Source organism: Falco cherrug, chromosome 1, assembly GCF_023634085.1.
Source record: "Falco cherrug isolate bFalChe1 chromosome 1, bFalChe1.pri, whole genome shotgun sequence".
In the NCBI taxonomy this organism is placed as follows: domain Eukaryota; kingdom Metazoa; phylum Chordata; class Aves; order Falconiformes; family Falconidae; genus Falco; species Falco cherrug.
Window position 1 is genome coordinate 107,063,276 of NC_073697.1, and position 20,903 is coordinate 107,084,178.

The following is a 20,903-nucleotide window of genomic DNA, read 5'->3' on the forward strand; positions in this document are numbered from 1 at the left end:
CGGCTGCTGCCTGCGCCTTTAAACCTGCCGGGAGGCTCCGCCCTCCCCGCCGCTGGCCCCGCCCCGCTGCCGCGCGGCTCTTCCGGCTGCCGCCCCGCCCCTTCCGCCCCCGTTTCGTTAAGGCCCCTGAGGTGCGGTGGTGGTGTTGCTGACGGTGAGGGGGGCCAGGCGGCGGGATGGTGGGGCTTGGGGTCTGCCTGGAGTTGCGGTCTGGGTGGTGGTGGAGGTTCTGAGCTGAGACCCGGTGCTCGCGGGGCAGGGCTTTGCCCCTCAGCTCTCTTGGCGGGCAGGTTGTTGAGGCTGGGCCTGGTGCGGAGGGCTGTGGAGACGTGGAGGGCGGGCGGAAGCCTTCGGATCTGTTCGACCTTACTGGCTTTATCCTTTTAGTCGCTGGGGGAGACGTCCAGCCTAGCTGTCTGGCTCTTATCTTTCTGGTAGCTCCCTTGTGCTTGGTGGGTTTTGCCTATTCTGTACACTCTCGTCTCTCCCTGACGTGGGCCCTGTGTGGATGTTGGTGCTCGGTGTGTTTTACCGGAGGGACTCTTGTACTGACTTCCTTCTCCAGCCTTGTGGCTCACACAGCCGAGTCAAGGGTGGTAAAAGCAACCCCAGACATTGCTGCTTGAAGCATTTCATCCTGTGGATGTGTCTCTGCATCCCTAAACTTCTGTTTCGATGTGTTGCAACATCAAAGCAAGTGTCATTTAGCCTTATGAGATGAAGAAGCCTTAGGAGACTTCAACAGGTGTGTTTAACAGTACATAGGTGGGTAGGAGAGGAAAAGATTATTAATTTTAATGTTGGTTCAAGTCTTCTAATGTTTAGCTATCTATTTTGCCCATGATTCTTGCAAGAGTGGTGTAAAAAGCTTTCCCTAATTAAACAAAGCAAATGAGGTGGTGGAGTATAATTACTTACAGGAAAGAGCTAACTCAAAAGTGATCACGCTTACTGTGGGTTACCCAACTGTTTGATATGTCATTCATCCTTTGAGAAGCTTATTACTACTCTTGGGTTTCATCAGCTCAGCTAATAATGAGATACAGAGAAGTAAATTACTTTCTGAACAAAAGTTAGAGGCCCCTCCCTGTTTGGATTAACTCTGGTTATATACAGACCTGATTAACAGGTCTCCAGCAAAAACAGGTGCTGGAGTGAGTTAAATTCATAGTAACTCCCACAGCTAGTTATTTCTGTATTGTATGTGTGACGATAGGTATGATTCAAAGAAACTTTGTGGGATAAGGTCTCATCCTTGCACTATTATGTCCATTTTTACTGCCATCCTGAAGTAACTTTTCCTGGTAATGGGAGCGTGTTAGTTTAAAACAAGGCTGAGGCAGTGCAGTATATGGAATTTTGAACTACTTGTTTCTACCCTGTATTTCCAACAAAATGACCTGATTAAGCTGTTAGTCTGAAATGGAAATCATTATTTTGGTATTGATCAGAAACCGGTTATGTTTTTTGTTAAAATAACATATCTGCTTCCTTGTTGCCAGGCACTGGATGACCATAACTAAACAATGTCTGTACCACGTGGAGCTGTCCATGCAAAATGGATAGTAGGGAAAGTAATAGGAACCAAAATGCAGAAAACTGCTAAAGTGAGAGTGACAAGGCTTGTGCTAGATCCTTACCTACTAAAGGTAAAAGCTGGTTAATGGTTTGTCCTGCATGGTAACTTTTGTACTGTGTGGAGGAATGTTTTATTGATTTGGTTCTTAGAATTTTTGATAGCTTTTTATAATGCAAATTCTTAAGGAACTTGCATAACAATTAGGCTGTGGGGGTGACTGTCAAGAAGATGAAAAGCAGTGTGTTGTGAGGACACTTACTTACAAATTATCTGCTAAATGTGTTTCTTTGAAGTGCTTTGTTAATGCACTTATTTGATCTCAGTTGAGAAGGTAAGTTTTTGTTGTTTCACACTTAGATTTCATTTTTCATATTGATTTGTAATATTTTTGCTTTGGAGACTTGACATATTAGTCACTTCTACAGTGAATTTTGTAGCAGTTTTCCTGTATGCATAATTGTACGTGTTCTTAGTATTTGTGATCTGCTGTACAAGCTCTGTATTTATCACTTCTTGTCAATGTATTTCAACCAGGAAGGTTAAAAGTAGTATTTTTTTCCATTTTTAGATAGGGAAACTGGTATATGTGGGTGAAATAGCTTGCCTTTTGTGACCAGAAGGTTAAGGATAGTGTTAGGATTAGATAATGGGTCTTGTGGATTCCAGTCCAATATCTTATCCGTAAAAGATCCTGTTAATTCTTTCTCAAAAGAAAGATTCTGATTTCTGCAGTTCAATAAGAATAAATACTGGATTTTTATATAAAAGAAAATTGAGCGAGAAAACTCTCAAATGGAAAACTTCAAAGTACTGATTTCAGGGCTGATGAACTTTAGACATAATAGGATGAATAAGAACTAAAATCAGTTCTTGAAGTGTGGACTGCACAGGAAAGTCATGCAGCTTGGAAGAGCCAAGGCTGCTGTCTTGCTCAAGCAGTGTTGATGAGGAGGAAAGGAAAGGCTAACACAGCAGAACTAGAGAGCAGAGAGGCCAGTGGCAAGTGGTGGTGCTAGGAAGGGGAATCTGTTAAGTGATGAGCTTGTTATTTTTTCCTGTATCCAAGTGTTCGCTATGAACAGCTCTTTGTACTTGGCTCTTTCTTCCCCATCTCCTTTTCTGCAGGCTCAGCTGGCAACAGCATCCTGATGAGGGAGATTGTCAGGGAATGGTCTTGCTGTGCTTTCTTTGGAAAGACAGTAGAGTGCACAGTTGCATTTCTCTTCATGATCCAAACTGAGTATTGTTAAAAAAAATACATTAGAGTTGACTTCTCCTTCATAAAATTTAGTTTGGTTTATATTAACTATACATTTGCCAGTTGCTTAATTTTGAAATCTAATGCCAAGGTTTCTTTTTTTCTTTCTGCAGTTCTTTAACAAACGAAAAACCTATTTTGCCCATGATCCATTGCAGCAGTGTGTTGTTGGAGACATTGTTCTTCTGAAAGCTTTGCCTGAGCGAAGGAGCAAACATGTGAAGCATGAACTGGCTGAAATTGTTTTCAAGGTTGGAAATGTTATAGATCCAATAACAGGAAAGCCCTGTGCAGGAACCAGATTCCTTGAAAATCTGTCAGATTCGGAAAATCTGACAGAGGCAGATACTACCTATCTAAGTGAAAAACTTCAGGAACTTAAAGTTCATTCAACAGACAAATAGTCGGCGAAAATACTTCAACAGAGAGCTTTCCAGCTTGTCCCTGTCAGGAATGTTTGTGGCCCTGCTGTTGTATGTTAAATGTTTCAGTGAAAGCTGTAGTAAAAAAAAAATAGTAAATGTAGTTGCTTATAAGAACAGATGTTACAGATTGATAGGCACCTCAAATCATTAAATGAAAACACAGGAAATGTGAGCTTAGTGTTAACACTTCATTTTGCTGCATGTAGTTTGGCCCCAAGCCTTGACAGTTTGAAAAGCCAGCTGCTCACTTGGAGTGACTCTTCTGTATTGAGAAACAAGAATAACCGTATAATGCTTAAGTTTGGGAGGGTCATTATATTATTTGATTGTTCTGTATTTCAGACAGTGGTTTGTAGGATTAGTTAAGAAAATGCTATTAAACCTTTTGAAAGGAAGTGCAGAATTTTACAACTAGCTACCTGCATGTGTCCTTATTTCCTCTTCCAGTTGTTCGCACCATACTGCACTGTCGTCTTAACTTCTGAAAACTTTATTAAAAACACAACCACTTGCCTTTATAATGGCACTAAGGTGAGAATAAAAACTCTGGGTAGCTTAGTGTGTGTTGTAGTTTAACCTATCCAAAGCAAGTATTTAGTTCTGGGAGAGATTGGTCTCTTTGAACTGCCAGCAAGAAATAGAAGCTGATGAGAGTACAAAGCAAAAAAAATAAAGGTGGTTAGATTTGGTCTCCTCAGAAAAGCTAATCAAAACAACATATTTTTGGAAGAGTACTGGTACTGGTTTGCTGCATACTTTAATACAAAACTAGAAGGCTGTATCAGTTAATGATTAAAGATCACTTTATCCTGCTGCAGCTCTGGGGATCTTGTGTCCTGTCTTCCAGGGCATAAAGCAAACTAAGAGTGCAGCTGTTATAGCAGCCCTGTGTTGCTGACTTTTCAGTCAGATCTAAAGGGACATCTGCCTCAAAACCCAGTGCTGTGGGGACAGCATTCCATGTCCCTGTATGGAGGGGAGAATGGTATATTGAAGTTATGAGAAACACTTGATGTGCCTACCTGTCATTGGTGTTTAAGATCAGAAGCTAAAAAAGGATGTATCTGGACAGAGTTCCTCTGACCTAAAACATCTTACTTCAAGGAAGTGAGCCATCCTACATTAGTAAGCTATCAGTTGGGTTCTCTGCCATTATAAGTAGTGTAACTTATTTGCCCTTTAACTTCACCTGCACAAAATCCGTTTCAGCTTCCTGTAAACTGCTAACAAAGTCTGACTGAACTCAGCAAATTATTTGGATCAGGAAGAATGAGAAATTTAAACTTTAAACTTCCGTGCTTCAAACAAAAAGTACAGCTCTTTGAATGCTAGTCCTCAAGTACTGTCCTGCACATCGGATCAAGGCACCTTGGTTCAAATGTCTCTGTGTAAATAATGTGAAAGTGGTCTCAGACTTTGAGGAAGTGTCTTAAACTTACGGCTGTGGGTTATTTTTGTTCATGTGTGTGTTGAAGTGGTTAAGGTTTATGTAAATTACTTTGTGGCTGGCCAGTCATTGAAGTGGAAGGAAACCTGGGCTCTGACTCCTGTTCCAGTGAATGTAGAATGTGACACTCCATCCCTAGCAGAGATTGAGAGAAATCACACCGAGGCTAGCACGTGGCCCTGGGCTGTAGGCAATAGACTTAAATTTTACCCAAGCAGGCAGTAAAGAAGCTTGACCAACAGTACTTGAGATATGAGTGTTCTAATAACTAGACATGTAATGTAAGAAGTAGAAAAAGTTTCCTGTTTGGTGAATGAGTTGCATCTGCATCTAATGGGGGGAGTCAATAGTCTTTCCCTGTATTTCCTGTGGTTTGTCTTGAGTAGCTGTGCAAATTTCTTGTTTATCACAATGCTTTTTTTTCAGTTTAAAAGTAGCCTCCGAGAGGGTCGCTGGAGAGCTCAGCATGCTGTCAGATCAAAGTGTGATTAAATATACATAGTCTGAAGTGTAACTTGTTCTGGAAAGAATGATGACAATTGCAGGTTAAACTGGTTTTTAAAGAGGCGCCACAAACATTGTACTTCACTGATGTTAAAGCACGTTGCAGGTGCTAGCCTCTGCTGCCTTCTCACACAGTGCTGATAGAAAAAAAAAAAATCATAAAATGCAATGGAAACTGCAATGATGCAATATGAATTTTATAGAATTTAGAATTCTGTATAGAAATATAGAATGTAGACAGGTAAGGCTTGCTCGTAACTTTTCTGTGTTCATTAGCTAGCTGCTTTCAGAACTGGCCTTTAACTATTAGCCTAATGAGAAATTTATTCATAAATTCAAGTTATTTAAAGATTTGGTGCTAGCACGCACCACCAGTTTGGCAGAATTGGACAGCTCACGAAGAAAACCTCACGGCCAGGTGTGGGCGGGGCGGGGCCTTGCAGGAGAACACACACACCTTCGCAGGTGACTCTCGGTGCTTTCCCAGGCGACCCCCAAACCCGGGGCTGGGTCACCCCCGAAACACAGCAGCCCGAAGTGTGAAGGGGCGCCCCGGCCGGGGGCAGCCGCGCATGCGCCCCGGCGCGGGCCCCGGGGGTGTGGCCTGAGGCCGCCCCCCCTCCCCCCAGGCGGTGCGCCCCTCGCGTCCGGCGGCGGCGCTGCAGCGCTCAGCTTACCCCCCCCCCCCCTCCCCGGCCCAGGAAGGAGGCGGCCGGAGCAAGATGGCGGCGCGAGTGCTGCTGCGGTGGAGCCTGGCGGGAGCCAGCGCCGTACCGCGTCTCCCGCCCGGCGGCGGCCTGGCCCTCAGGTGAGCCCTGAGGGGGTGAGGCGGGCGGGAGAGGGCCGCCGAGGGAGGCTGGAGACGGAGCCGGCGCCGCCCGCGCTTCCCCTCGTCCCGCCGCCTAGGCTCACCCCCCACCCCACCCCCCCTCCTTTTACTGACTGGAAATGGCGCCCACTCGCCCGGACAGCTGACGGGCCGGGCCCGCGGCCCTGCCGTAGGGCGGGGAGTGCGCCCCTCTCGGGGTGTCCCTCAAGGTCATGGGCCACAAGGCCAGCCCCTTCCCTTCCCTCCTGCAAGGCCGCCCCTGGGTGGGGGCGATGGCCGCGCCGCCCCCCGGCCTGCCCCGCCGGGGCCGGGTGCCCCCCAGCCGCCTGCCCCCCGGGCTCAGGCCGCACGGCCCCCCCACCGCGCAGGGGGGGGCACGGCCACCCTGCCCGCCTGTATTGCTGGGGGCGGGGTGTATGGAGGCTCTGCACCCACATATCCCCTCAGGGTCACAGCCTATAGCTGCCCCGCATCCCAGTTCCACCAAGCAACAGGGTGCGTGGCCACCCCTCCTCCCGTGCCCTCTGGTGTCGGGGGGCATGGCTGCTGGGTGCGCAGGGTGCCAGGCTGCGCCCCGGCCCGAGGTCCCTGTGCCCCCACCCCAGGCATCTCCCTGTCATCACCATGCACAGCTACACATGGGCTCCGGCATGTCCGTGCACCCCTTGGCTATCGGGGCACATGTGCTCATGCTTCTTTTAGGAGCTGGGGGGCTTGTGCACATACATACAGCCCCCAGGTGTCAGGGTACAGGCACAGGCACATCCATCAAGTTTAGGGGTGCAGGCATTTGCACGCCCCCGTGTTTGATGTCTGAAGGGTCAGGCACATGCGCAGCTGTTGGGTGGCAAGAGTGTACACACACACACAGACACACACACCCCCCCACCCACCCACCTCTCAGGGCACAGATGTGCACATGTGTGTCTTGGGTGTAGAAAGCAGACACGCATGCTCCCTGGGTGCTGGAGACACAGACACGTCCGAACTGGGAAAGATACACATGTTTTTTTCCTCCCTTCCTTGGATTCATGGAAAGCTGCTCTCTCAAGCGTCAGAATGGGCAGCTAAGGCATCACTTATGGTGCAAGGATGGTGCAAGACTAAGGCATCGCTGCAAACAACTGTTTAAAGCAGGAATGGGGAGAGTTGTGGAGACTGTTGTCAGATTTTATGTGCATGTTTTAGGTTGTGGGTTTTTTTTTTTTTATTTCAAATAAACATAGTTTAGACCACAGATCAAAACCTGTCAATTATAGACAAGTTCTTTTTCTTTCTTTTCCAGGCAGACATGGGTTACTACAAACTCTAAATATTTGACCTGATGTCTCCCACCCAGTTTATATTTTGTGCTAAAGCATAAGCTGAATGGGTTAGAAGTGTTTTCACCATCATTTTTAATCCAATAAAAGCAAGCTATGCAGTGTAATCCTTTTGTGTTCATAGTCCAGTCTTTGTAGCAAGAAAGCTAAGCCTATAGTTTACATTTCTAGGATAAGAACTTGCTAGCAAAGTCAATCAGTGCCTTAAAAGATTGAATGAAAACTCTCTTTAATCAGTATTGTTCCTGGAAAAAAAATTGTGAAAGTGTGATGGTAATTCCATATAGTGTGTCTGTATTCATTCTATGTGCATATTCACATTTTCATTAGTGATATTTGGATTTTGGAATAATTTGGATCTGATACCTGTTATACTTGGAGCATGTATTATAATGTTGTGGGGCATAATGTTAAGAAGTTAGTTAAAAGTAGATCTTTTGGATGATGGATTAGTTTTGAAGTAATTTGTGGTTGGTGCTCCTAACTGGCAGTCCAAATACATGAATTTAGTCTCTACGCTTCCAGAGCTAATCTTGGGTATGTATTGCCCACACAAGTGAACCAGTAACCAGCTCAGAGCTCCTTGATTTGTGGGTGTATAGAATGACACCAGTAGTGTATGACTTCTCTGAGGATATGGATTAAAAATAAAGCCCTAGGATCTCAGGTTGGGTGCACTTCAGCGGTTACCATTCTTTATTACAAGTGTATGTTGAGATGGATAGTCATGATTTGTTAGTCCTTGTTCATGAGGAACTTTACAATTGCTGGGTACAAGATTTTACATAAATGTAAAGTATTACTCATTTTACTGTATTGAAAATTAAATATACCTCTAGTTTCGGAGCAGTTTAACAATCAAGTCACAAGACTGTCCTAATGAGCAAAGGAATTTGCTTTTCAGTATTGTCTCCATAACTTCAGCTTACTCTTGCTGCTGATAGAGCTGGTTCACAAAAAAAGCATCATGATCATTTGTCTCTCTCATCTTCAAAATTTGCTGCAAGCAGTAATCCTTTTAGAAGAATGTTCTAAGTATTAGTTTACCAACTCCATTTAATGAAGGGGAAGAAATGGTCATATTTACATATCTGAGTTGAAAAAATGAGCGCTGCAAAACTGGGGCTGAGTTCTGTCTTGTAGAGCCAGTGAGCATTAGTGCTTACTTTAAGGGAGCTTTTTGAAACAGCTTGGATTTATTAGGTGAGATTTACCCCCTATCATCTGGGACAGTTTGTGCTTCTGTGGCACCTGATACAGGTGTGACATCACAACTGCAGTCACCTGTGCATCACCTCCTCTGGCTGAGATCAGAGATATGTCTGCTCCAGGCAACTTCGTACCCTCTGTTCTAGCAACAGCCTTATCGTGGAATGCCCTTTTCAGTGCTTGTACTCAGGAACAGCTGCTTAGCTTTCAGCACGGCAACATGGCTGTGTGTTCACCTAGGGCCAAAGAAGGCATCATTTTCAATACTCTGATAAGATATTTACTAATTAGTTCTTAACACTGACGGTCATCTCAGCTGCAGTTGTTCTTCTGGTTGTTATTGTTTCTCTACTATGAAATACTTTTCCTTTCCTCTACCCTGTTTCCACAGGGTGAACCAGTTCGTTATGTTATCGTCAGACATTGGGACTAAAAGATTGATTGTTAAAAAACACTGCTAGTGCGAACTACTTTTGTGTAATACTGGCAGACGTGTTCATGGAAGATATTATTCCCAAAGGAGGTTGAGATTTTCTTTCCCCATTTTTTTTCCTTGAATGCTTGTCACAAACTTTAATATCTGGAAGACAGCTTTATAGCTGAGGATTGATAGCTGTCTGCTGGATCTCTAGTCAGTAATTAAGGGTGAAAAGCTGACTTCTGAGGCAGGAAGAGGTTTAAATTTCCAATGCCCCATTTTTAGTATGTCAGAGAAATATTTTAGTACTTCAGCAGAAACCCCGTATCAAAAAGAAGCCAATTGAAGGAAGTGCTTCTTAAGAGAAAGAAGAAAAAACATTTAAGCTTGGGGTCCCCTGTCACACATTCTAGAGAATCAGTTAAATACATCAGCTTTCTTGTCCTTCTGCACAATTTTTGGTGATTGAGAGGTCTTCTGTCAGCTGGAAAAGAGAAGAATGATTCCTTTAACACATCATTTTTAAAAAGCACAGTTATCAATTGTAATGTTTTGTGTGCTCTGGTGTAAAGAGAAGCAGTATTATTTTGGAAGTGCACTTGCAGAAACTGCATGAAGATTAGATAGATGGTAAAATTCTTATCTTTCAAAGAAAGGGAAATGGTGAATGTTGGACAAAAAATGTGGATCTGTACCCCGTGTAGTACAGTTGCCGGAATTTGGACTTGAAATATTTGCAGGCTGTTTGTTTCCTTCCACTCATAATTTTTCCCAAATTAGACTTTTGTTGTATTTTTTCCTCTTGAAAGATGTGCTGTTAAACTTCTCCTGTTTTAGAGTTCTATTTAAGCAACGCAGGAACATATGGCAGTTACTTTCCTATTTACGCTGCACAGATTTTTCCTTATGCACGCTTTTTGTTCTTTTTCACTAGTCTGTGTACATCAGAACAGACCTAGCCTTGACCTAGCCTCATCAAAGACACTTGATGAAAAAGAAGATAAATAGGCAGCAAAAGCAGCCATACACTCATTCTCTGCCATGTGCACAAAGAATTGAATATTGTAAATATCCAATAAAGGATACTGTATGGTTAACTGTTAAACTCTGTATCTAGTAAAATGATTTGTGAGAGGGTGAATCTCAGTGGGGAAAGAACTCTTATACCTTGCTAGGAGGTGGCTCAGGGGAAAGTTTTAGTAACAGACGTATATGTAACTGTGTGTTATGATACCGTTTGCATTAAACTTGATTGCGCCTATCTTCCCTCCATTGTGGGCATTTTCAAGACACGCTCAGTGACAGTATAATGTACTTGTTAATGTGTAGGGGGCTGGTATCTTCAGCTAGCAGACCTCGTGAAGACAGTTGGTTAAAATCGCTATTTGTTCGCAAAGTCGATCCAAGGAAAGATGCTCACTCCAACCTTCTAGCCAAAAGAGAGACCAGCAGTCTGTATAAACTACAGAGTGAGTGATATTTTTATATTTAACATTACCATTTCTTTATTCTATTCCTGCATTTCTCACGTAATGTTGTTGTTTCAGTTCACAATGTAAAACCAGAATGTCTAGATGCCTACAACAAGCTTTGGTAAGTGTGCCTATTATGTTTTCACATTTTAGACATGTTGATTCGGTCACAAGCTGTTCTGAAAATTGGCAAATAACGTAATTATTTAGAGGGGAGGTGGAAAAAATTCTGGTTTTACTTTCAGGGTATGGTGTTAAATAGAACATACTATTCTTGTAGAGAGATGGCAAAAGATATGTCACTCAGTTCACCCCCTGCCTTCCCTCTTGGAGGTGTCATTCTTCTAAGCTGCTGATTAGGGTGATGCCTGTTGTGAAAACATCAGTGACGTTTGTTGGAACAGCCTCCCCCCTTCCCTTAGTTGTCTTACAATTGCTGGTCTGTGCGGGTAGATCCAGTACGCTAGCATGTCCCGCTCCAGCTGCCATGGAGGAATGTGTTCAGGGTGGTTATTGTCTGCATACAGGAAGGAAAGGGAGAGATCACCAGTAAGTAAAACTACATGCCAATATTAAATTGAAGTATAACTCTGAAGAGATTTTAAAAACCCGGGGTTGACTTCTCTGTATCCTTCTACAAAAGTAATGTTACTGATACCTACTCTTAAAGAGCTATGCAAATCCTTGGAAAGGATCTTTGCAAAGGGAGCACTGTTAGAGGTTTTCCAAAAAGTTACAGCTTTATAAAATGTATGAATTAGTAACTTTCTAAATTTGCTACTTTAAGGATGAAATTGCAGGAATGTTAGTCCTGTTCTGCCTATGTAATCCTCTGGAGCCAGAACAGCTGCCTTTTCAAGAACTGTATGTTTAAATTTGGAAATGTAGTGAGCCTCACATGTTTTAAAATGGCAGTGCTTTCTCACTGACAGTGATCATCTTGTCAGTTAAATAAAACATTCATAGCGTAACGATACCCTACTACAACCAATATTTTAAGTGTGGTATATTGGTGAGAACACCAGCTGGGTTGGCGGGTGGGTATGAAGTTCACAGCTCCCAGTTCATGTCCTCAGCTGTGCTACTGATTGGCTGTACAGCCATGAATGGGTCATCCAGCACCTTTGTGCCTTCAAGTGTTCAGTTTTGAAATGGGGCTAGATAACCCAAAACTGGTTTCCTGGCTATACAAACACAGAAATTCACTAGAATAATGTTCAATCATAAAGAAGCACAATTAGCATTCAACCAGCTTTCTGTTTAAAAGCTTAATATAAACATGTCCAATTATACAAGACAGGGAACCACTTCTCAGTGTTATCTCATGAGCTACCTAAACGTTGAGTGAAAGCAGCGGCTTTTATTTTAAAGGAGAGAGACAATAGCAAAAAAAGAAACTGCTGACAGCAATCAGATGGCATATGTGTGGTTAAATGTATCATTTTCAAACCAAAGCAGACTTAAGTTTTCCAGGGGAGGTGAAAACTTAAGAATGGAGTAATAAAAAAACCTAAGCCTCTCTGAACTTTCTTTCTTCCTCTCCCTAAATGAAAGATGAACAGGTTAATTCCTTATTCTGTATCAGATCAAAGTAAGGATTAGTCATCGTATATTAATAAAGAAATAATGTAATGAAGACAATAATGACAGTATTTCATGACTCACTGTGGTTAATGACACCTTCTGAAGAATTAGGAACAGGTATTTTTAAAAAAGAAAAAAGATGGTCTTCATAAGGTATTCTGTGGGCATTTTTTTCTATAATTTGCAGCAAAATCTATTTTAGAGTTGAATAATTTAACATTTCTGTTTAAAGCTGCCTTTCTAGGATGTCATTATGCTTTGGAAAATGGAACTGATGGTGAAACATCCTTGAAAACATCCTTGGAGAGTCATTCTATCATATTATTTACAATAGTGAGAAATCTTGAGGCACAAATTGGTAATAAGATTTGCTCAAGGTTGTCTAGAAAGTCAGTGGCAGAATCAAGAAGAAAACTTACCTAATGACTCTCAGCCCAAGACCAACCAACTTCCTATTATATGGTATTGTGCAGAGACTCATTGCCTATGAGCTAAACTGAGTAACAAGGGGTAATTACTCAGGGAAAAATATTAAAAAGTGAAGTTCAACCAGACTGATTGACTTATTCATCAAGTACAGTGCAAGGAAAGCTGTCTTAACCGAGTCAGCAATCGGTAAAACTTCATTTCCTAGTGCTAATGTAGGCCATTTTTCAAAATTTTTTTATAAAGTTTGAAAAAATGTTAGAAATACTGGAAATAGTCAAACAAATTTTTTGTTGGAGGTATTTTTAAGGCAGTTTAGCTGTATGCTCTAATGGGTAAGTTGTATCAAAGTAAGATCATTTTCTGAAATGGTAGAAAGCAGTAAGGCTGCATGCTATGAGGTACAGTCATTGTCTGATCTATCAAAATACTTGGTTTTATTCATTCAGCTCAACAGAATTAATAGCATTGTAACATGTACAGAAGACTGACCTTTCCTATTTTTGTGTATTTTGCCTCCCTTGATAAAAAGCTTTTCCTAAAGCAAATCACCCATGTAGTTAGGTTACGTTTTCTATAAGGGAGACATCCCAATATTTATTTTCCTAATGTGTTGGATAACCTTTTCAGGGATAGACATAATTTATTGCACCTAAAGAATTCTACCATGCTGTGTATTTGTCATACAGTCATAAGAAATGGTAACACATGCCTTAATTTTTCGTAGTAGTGTCGCTATCTTTCCCCTGTATAGCAGATTTTTGTATTTCAGCTTTCTCTTCTGAAAAGTAGAGCTTGTGAATTTTCATACCATAATGATAAACGTGTGGTGATTTGTTATACATATCAACTGTAGCCTCCCTGGAGGAAATGCAACATAGTGTCTGTATTCCTTGTTTTCAAGTCAAGAGGTGCTGCCAAAGATTCATGAAGAAAAACACTACCCATGTGCACTGGTGGGGACTTGGAACACGTGGTACGGAGAGCAAGATCAGGCTGGTAGGAGATAGAAGTACAACAGAATGTAAAACCATACAAGTGAAACGTGTGCTTGGCAGGTTTCTTCTCTTTAAATCATCTCTGTTGACAGTAAACCTTTAGCAATGTACACAGTGAGGGTGTGTGTGCATCAATTATCAGTAGTCATATTAACATTTACAGTGTTTGCTTTTTGTCTTGTGGAGTTTGGCAGTAAAACATTAATTCCTAAAATCTGTCCTATTGTTACTACACCTTCATGTTTTCTAGGTGGTAGATTTAACAGTTTGGGGAAATGCTTGTAAAATGTGGTCCTGTAATATTTTGTGGGCACAGATCCTATTCCTACATATTTGGTGTAAAGGCAAAGGCTTACAAAGACAGAGTTTATTTTGCATTGGCCAGTATAAAAGCTTTACTCAGACTCTCATACTGTAATGAAATGCAAATTATTCACGCCATCTGAAGAAATGTTGCATTGTAAACTCAATAAGCTGGGCCTTTACTGAAGGAAAGAAATATATTTCTGTTCATATTCATATAAGGGTACTGCCTAACTATGCAGATTGAAAATATATTGGAACTAGGAATTACTGAAGAGCTGTACAGAGGTTACTACACAGTCTAGTGCCGAGAGAAAACCTGAAAAATTGCCAGGGCTCTGGGAAATTGAGGGAATGGGAAGCCACAAATACAGTGGTGTACTGATATTTGTCACATAGCTCCATTGTGAGAGCTGTGATAGCTACTATCAGTGTCATTGCTTCATTACTGAAAATTATACTCACATACACATTAATTTTTCCTGCATTCACACCATATTGCAGTATTGACACTGAATAAATGCAAAGCAGTAACAGTAGATAAACCAAACAGTGTCTGAGAAACAATTCTAAAAGTTGAAGAGAAATTGGAGAATGAAGACAATGGAAGTGAGAATACCTTAGCCAAGTCTCATTGCTTGTGAAACATATTAACACAGACTGTATCTGTAATTGCATCTATAGCCTGCCTTGAAAATGCTGTTGCAACAGTTCTAGCAGTGCGATAAAGCAGATTATGGGGGTTTGACTTGTTCAGTACTTGTGCCCGTGCTGAGTTAATGGCTCATCAGTTAGAGGCTGTATCAAATTTGCCCTGGAGAAACGACAGCAGAAGCTGTGGTTGAATCTGCTATCATAGTGAAGTGCCTTAAATTAGTCTCTAGTTCGCTGTCCTGAAAAAGGCACAGGACTGCTTTAGAGGAGAGAAAACAGCTTTTGTGATTCTTTGAAGTGAAATATTGTTGCCTTGCTATATTAAGTGCTTGTAAATAAATCTTGTTATGATTTATTAAAGGGATTTATTATGATTCATTAAAGAGGGAATGCTTTGAAAAAATGCAGTTGTAGATACCTGTTCTGAAATTGTTTTTATGGGGAAAATCCTAACAAATGTAACAATTCTAGCATGTTCCGATATCTTACGCTTTTTTTAATGTAATGTTTACCTCAAAAGTAACATTTGCATCATTTTTCCTGTCTTACAGAAAGTGTGCTGCTCTTTGTGCTTGAGTAATTTACTGAATTAAAAAGTCTACCCCTCTATTGCTCTTAGATGAAATTGGTATAAACCACATTTTTTTAATTAAGTCATACTCTTAGATTGAATCTCGGTTTTAACTACAGTCATGCAGTCATCACATCTTACTAGCACGGCAACAAAAAGTCCATTCAGGAATTTCCCTGTTAGCTTCAAAGTAGATTGCAAAATTTTCCAAGAGAAGAACCCTTTTTAAAAAGCTGATGATTCCATTATTCTTAAAATGTTCAAATGTGTAGTGCTTTCTTTAATGAAAATCTATTTTTAAACCTGTTACCCGATTTCTATTTTTGTATAATTCTGTAGTGTGAGGAGCATTTTATACTGTGATATTCCATAAGATTTAGCACTGGTCTGTGACATCCCTGAAAAAACTTCCTTTTTTCTGTTTCAGTTCATCTGTGGAGATACGAGGGAGGCTATCCAGCTCTCAATGAGGTCATGAGCAAACTCCGTCAAAATAAGGTAGAATGCATTGGTTTTGTTAGAACTGGTTATTTTACTGAGAAGAGAACAGAGAATAGTGAGAGCAAAAAACTGCACATTTGAATATCTGCTTTTACTTCAATATCTCATTGCTTCCTGTACAAACTTTGAAACCTCTTTGGAAAAGGGTTTATTCTCGTATTCAGAAATACTGAGCTTCAATACCTGAATACTTTTGAAACATTTACACTTGGGACTGTGTAAATATGCCACTTGAATTTTTCAAATATGGCAGGAGAATTTAGATGCCTTTACAATTAAAAGGATTACAATGTCCCGAAACCCCAAGATAGCATTAAAAAAGAAAGTCTAAGCCACCATATGGTATAATGCTTTTGTTGTTGAAACATAATACAAAGTTTGACAGTGATCACATTGGTTTTTAGGAATTCACAGAGTTTCGCAAAGAAAGAGGTAACATGCTTCTCTCGCGCAAGAACCAACTCTTGTTGGAGTTCAGTTTCTGGAATGAACCTGTTCCCAGAGAGGGGCCTAATATTTATGAATTGAGATCCTATCAACTTAGAGTAAGTTTAAATTTTTCTTTTTGTTTTTTTTTTTTTAGCTCTATGCTGTTGTAAAATGTTCAAAGCATGTATATGCAATGTAGATGGAAAACAGACCTCATCTTAAAAATCTGGTTCTTATAAACGCTGATGTCTGAATCATTGTTGCTCTCAAAGTGTGGGGTCCAAAATGAAGGCAGGCTCCAACAAGATACTAATACCTGCAGGGCTGAAAACCCTGTTTTCATTTGAAGGAAACTTCAGGCAAATGACTGAGAAGTAATACAGTAGGTAAACGGAGTAATTACAGATTATTGTAATATGCTTATCACTTGCAGGAAGTTACTTTGTTAATACGTAGTGTTTTCCATACATAAATGTTGTGAAAACTGCCCAAGTAATCTAACTTTCCTTAAACTACAGTTGTAACAGTCTGTTTTATTTTTGTAGCCCGGAACAATGATTGAGTGGGGAAATTACTGGTAAGTGTTGCTTTAGCACTTGCATTCTCTTATTTGAGAGATGTATGTTTAAAAACCATAAAGTAGAGGTGGCAGAACGGTCCCAAAGCATTTCAATCACCAAGTTAATGGCCTGCTTCTGTACTTACGCAACTTTGCTCTTTGTAAAACTATACAAATGTAAAAAAAATTGGAAAATAGTTCTTTGACCCTTAATTTATCCTTTGAGGAAAGAAAGAGGAATTCTGTGTGCAAACAACATTGTGGCCTCTGTGGTTTGGCTTTCCTTCACATAACGCTCTCTGTTTGCTGTCCTGTATCAGAAACCATTTACATTGAGCAGAAAGAACTGCTTAGTGAAGGGTGGCAGTTAACTCCTTGAGACTATGTTGATCTTTCACAACTTCCCCAAGACCAGTAGAAGCTGACTTAGTTTAAATGGGTTAAATCTTGGGTCTTTTAATCTTTAAAAGTCAAGTTGCTTCTTGAAAAGCTATTGGGCAGCACATTTGTATTTTAATACATAGTTTAAAATAATTTGAAACAGTCTTCTTTTTAGTGCATGCTTCTGATTTTGTCTTATTTAAAGCCAGTGTAAGTTTCTTGCAATTTACATTCACTGTCCTTGCAGTTCTAATGGTTGATAGTTCAAAAATTTGGAGTATTTTCAATTATTTTGAGAAAGATGAGGACTCGGATTTTTAGACAGGTCATTGTCATTGATACGATTTATTTAATCACAGTAATTTGAATATAGTAAATCAAATTTAGAATTTTTATAAAATAGGCATATCTATAGTGGTAGCCAGTTTGTTTTGGCAGATTCAGCAGATTTATAGTTAAGAGCAACATTGGTTTTATTTACACAGCAAATGATGGAGTGTTGCATAGGACAGCTGCATAGCAAAGGTCTGTGTGAATAAGAAAGTTGTATTCCACTGCCGCAAAATCTGTGGTTAATGAGTGTGGCAACGACAATCTAGTTGAAACTCAAGGACTTAGTTTTAGAACAACCTGCTATAAAAATGGTGTGCCACTTTGCACTGTTCCAGCAATTATCTTTGTGCTGAATCTTTTGTTGGAGAGTGATTAATGCAGTCTAGTGAAACTGTAGCACTCCAATTTTAACTCATTCTAACAAGATACATAGGTGTATTTTAATTACTTAGTGCTGAAAATCAGTGTATTGCAGATTTTTTTCTTATTTTTAATTGCTGAATTGTACTGCAAATGCAAATGGCGTATCTTTCGGCTTCCTTTCAACTCTGTTTTCCTTTCAATTGTCACTTATTTCCTACCAGATCTGTCATTTTTAATGTCTGCTGTGCTCTTCTGTAGGGCTCGTGCAATTCGTTTCCGACAGGATAATAATGAAGCAGTTGGAGGATTTTTCTCACAAATTGGACAGCTGTATATGGTTCATCACCTTTGGGGTAAATTTATGTTCTCTGCTTTTTTCTCACTAACTCAGCCCCTAACAGACTGCTGATGTTGCCCAGGACACAAGGTTTTTACAAAAGGCAAAGGGAATGTCTTAAAAAGGGTTTGGGTTTTTTTTGTTTCACATCAACAGTGTTGATTTTCTTAATTTTTAGTGTAGGTGACTATTCTTCAAACAAGCAAGCATAAGTGAACATTTCATGTTTTGTTCTGTTTACATCAAAGTTCCTCATAGCCCTTTCTTACTAGGCATTGCTTGTTTGCTTTCAGTAACATAAGCATGCCAAGCCATGTCCTGCCATCTCTTTTCTCCATCCCCATTCATTCTGAAGTCAGATTTTTACAGTTTAGTTTCAAGCTTCACATATACCACACCTACAAAAAGGAAAGTCGAGCATTTGTTTACATTACTGCATCATGGTGGTTTGGATTTCTCTTCGTGTTAGTCTCCACAAATGCTTAGCTGCTTTTCACACATTAGGATTGTTTCTGCTTGAAGAAACTGTCTAATACTTATTTTAGAAAATATGAAGTATTATCTTAATATCTTGACAATTCAGAGTATTAATATTCCAGCATTAGGTATCTGACAGCATTTATGTAGAACTGCACCCATTTCCATTATCTGTCTTACCTGTGAGACATTCTCTGTCTTCCCCAGTTCCTTCTGTTAGCGTTGGTTTGGGAGCTTTTCCTTTTTACGGAGAAGATCTTCTGACTTCTTTCCTTCCCAGTGTTTTCATCCTCCTAATAACACACTAGAATACTTTCAAGGGAGTTATTCATGTGTAGAAGGGAAAGGAGTTAACTTCTAAGCTTTGTGCTTGCTGTTTTCCCTCGCCAGCTTACAAAGATCTCCAAACCAGAGAAGATATAAGGAATGCTGCGTGGCATAAACCTGGCTGGGATGAACTAGTCTATTACACAGGTAACCTATTAACTTGGTTGGAATGCTGGAGGTAGACTTTTGTGCATGCCATCATTTTTGTTCTTCAGTACTTTCAATGTTCAGTATTGTTCCATGATAAAAAGTTTTGCATCTCTGGTGTGCGTGCACCTGTGTGTCAGTTTTTCTACTGTAATGGAAAGAAGGGGCATTTTACTAAGCCATAAGGTGAATTTTGATTGTACAAACTCGGTAAAGTTGCCTAATTTCTAAAAAATTGCTACATTAACAGTACATTTTTGTACAAGCATCTCTCCTGTAGAAGAACAGATTTGTGTAAATGCTTAAGTTTGTGTCCAAAAAATCTAGTGAGCCAATAGTGAGATTTATAATAAATTATTGCCTCTGATATTTCATGAAATATGGGAGCCTTGTTAAATGCATTCCTTTGAAAAGGGAATTTAGACTTTGGAACTAGAAGCCAGGAGATCTTTGAGATCAAAGATAGCTTTCATAACAAAAGTCACAGAAGTATGCTAAGCATGTCAGATTTTGCTTCCATAGGGTACATTTCAAAGGAAGGATACCAGAAAAATGTAAGATAACTTTCATTATGGTGAAACGGAAATACTTGTCTTCAAAGGAGCAGGCAAATTACATTAAAAAATCACTTGTTCTCAACACTGCTATGCCTCAGTTACAGGAATGTTGGCGGTTACTGATGACTTGGCATGCACTAGCTAGGAGAGTAATGTGAAGACAATAATATCTGTTCAAAACGAGTGTGCAGAACTGCTCATGATCTCTGTTAGTGAAATTAAACCCTGTCTCAATTTTTTTCAGTGCCCCTTATTCAGGAAATGGAGTCCAGAATCATGATACCATTGAAGATTTCTCCGCTTCAGTAAAGTCACTGATTTACTTGTGCCTACATAGATAAAGTGACAAGTATTTGTCTTAAATTAATTTATGGTATACACTGTATATCATAGTCTGAAATATAAAAGTACTGTATTGAGCTTATAAAAGAGACCTCTTTTCTTCAGAATCTAATGACCTTTTGCTCTTGGGATTGTACCAGGAAAAAAAGAGAGATAGGACTCTAGTTAAAAGGTTGGTTAATTGAAATGAGTACAAAGACATCTGTGAGTTCCTCTGCGAGACAGCTGCTCAGGTTAAACGTGGCATACAGTATTTAATACCTTCTGCTACACAGGCGATGCCCAGTGTTCAGTAACAGCAGCAGGATGGAGCATTGCAGTTGCGGTGGCCTTCGTGTAGCATCAGGTGTTAAAAACAAACGTGGGAGTTCTGAAATGAGAAGCTGCAAAGCCCTCGGGCAGCTCTGAAATACACCTAGCTGTTCTAGCAGGCCTGAAATCAGTAAGTAGCTCTAAATTTGCAAATAGGCAGTCATTAATTGAGGATAATACTGTTTGTCAGGTGAGAGGTTATGGACAGAGAGTAGGGCATTCTGTTTTGCAAGGACTCTGAAGCCTGTTGTAACTAGTCGCGCATTTGTGTAGATCCCTACACCTGAAATTAAGTTTGTGAAGTGTGACCTATGGTTTTCAAAGAGATACTGACAAGACATCTGAACATTCTGCAGGGGATCAAGTTTGGTTCAAGACATTTGTTTCTACAAATAACTTGGAAGTCTAGGAAAAGGGGTTTAATTTAATAAGCAGTCATGACTTCAGACATATGCTTGGTCAGGTGTTTCACTACTTGTACAGTAGGTACTTAATGAATTGATGTGTGAAACTGGCGCATGTTGAGTCAATAGGATTGGCATAAAGCGGTGTACCATTATGTCCAGTTCTATTTTGGTTTCACTTTTAGACTAGAATGTATCAACACTTTTGGTGTCTGCAATGATGTGAACATCCTGTAAGTGAAATAATATCCTCTCTTTAAAGTGGCTACAAGAATCAGTGTAACATACAGAATGTACAAATCAGTTACTGAATGTCCAGTTTGTACATTTTAACGAGTTTTCAGGAAGAACATATGAGTCAATAAAATCCTTTTAATTTTCACATTTTACTGGCACCTTATATGTATTGCACCACCTGGGGTTTATCTCATCTTC

General features: G+C 40.4%; 2 protein-coding genes and 1 long non-coding RNA gene across 4 annotated transcripts; 2 read left to right on the forward strand and 1 right to left on the reverse strand.

Annotated features, from left to right (window-relative positions):
• The first annotated feature begins 82 nt into the window (after nt 1-82).
• On the forward strand, nt 83-3,434 carry MRPS17 (mitochondrial ribosomal protein S17). Of its 2 annotated transcripts, none has more exons than XM_014280502.3 (3): nt 83-131; nt 1,503-1,649; nt 2,951-3,434. In XM_014280502.3, exons 2-3 carry the CDS (start codon nt 1,527-1,529, stop codon nt 3,239-3,241), a joined length of 414 nt encoding a protein of 137 aa, XP_014135977.2. In that variant the 5' UTR covers nt 83-131; nt 1,503-1,526; the 3' UTR covers nt 3,242-3,434. The 2 variants fall into 2 exon arrangements, with proteins under 2 accessions (XP_014135977.2, XP_014135973.2); XM_014280498.3 differs by having other exon boundaries at nt 84-154.
• A 2,435-nt stretch (nt 3,435-5,869) lies between these two features.
• On the forward strand, nt 5,870-20,850 carry NIPSNAP2 (nipsnap homolog 2). The gene is made up of 10 exons (XM_055716355.1): nt 5,870-6,021; nt 10,321-10,460; nt 10,539-10,584; nt 13,378-13,472; nt 15,427-15,497; nt 15,905-16,045; nt 16,475-16,506; nt 17,824-17,918; nt 18,770-18,853; nt 19,655-20,850. The coding sequence occupies exons 1-10, from the start codon at nt 5,936-5,938 to the stop codon at nt 19,717-19,719; spliced, it is 855 nt and encodes a 284-aa protein (XP_055572330.1). The 5' UTR covers nt 5,870-5,935; the 3' UTR covers nt 19,720-20,850.
• On the reverse strand, nt 8,033-18,763 carry LOC114016031 (uncharacterized). The gene is made up of 3 exons (XR_003560289.2): nt 18,560-18,763; nt 10,895-10,980; nt 8,033-9,475 (listed from the first exon to the last, which is right to left on the reverse strand). It is a non-coding gene; the product is annotated as an uncharacterized LOC114016031 (long non-coding RNA).
• Nucleotides 20,851-20,903: the final 53 nt, after the last annotated feature.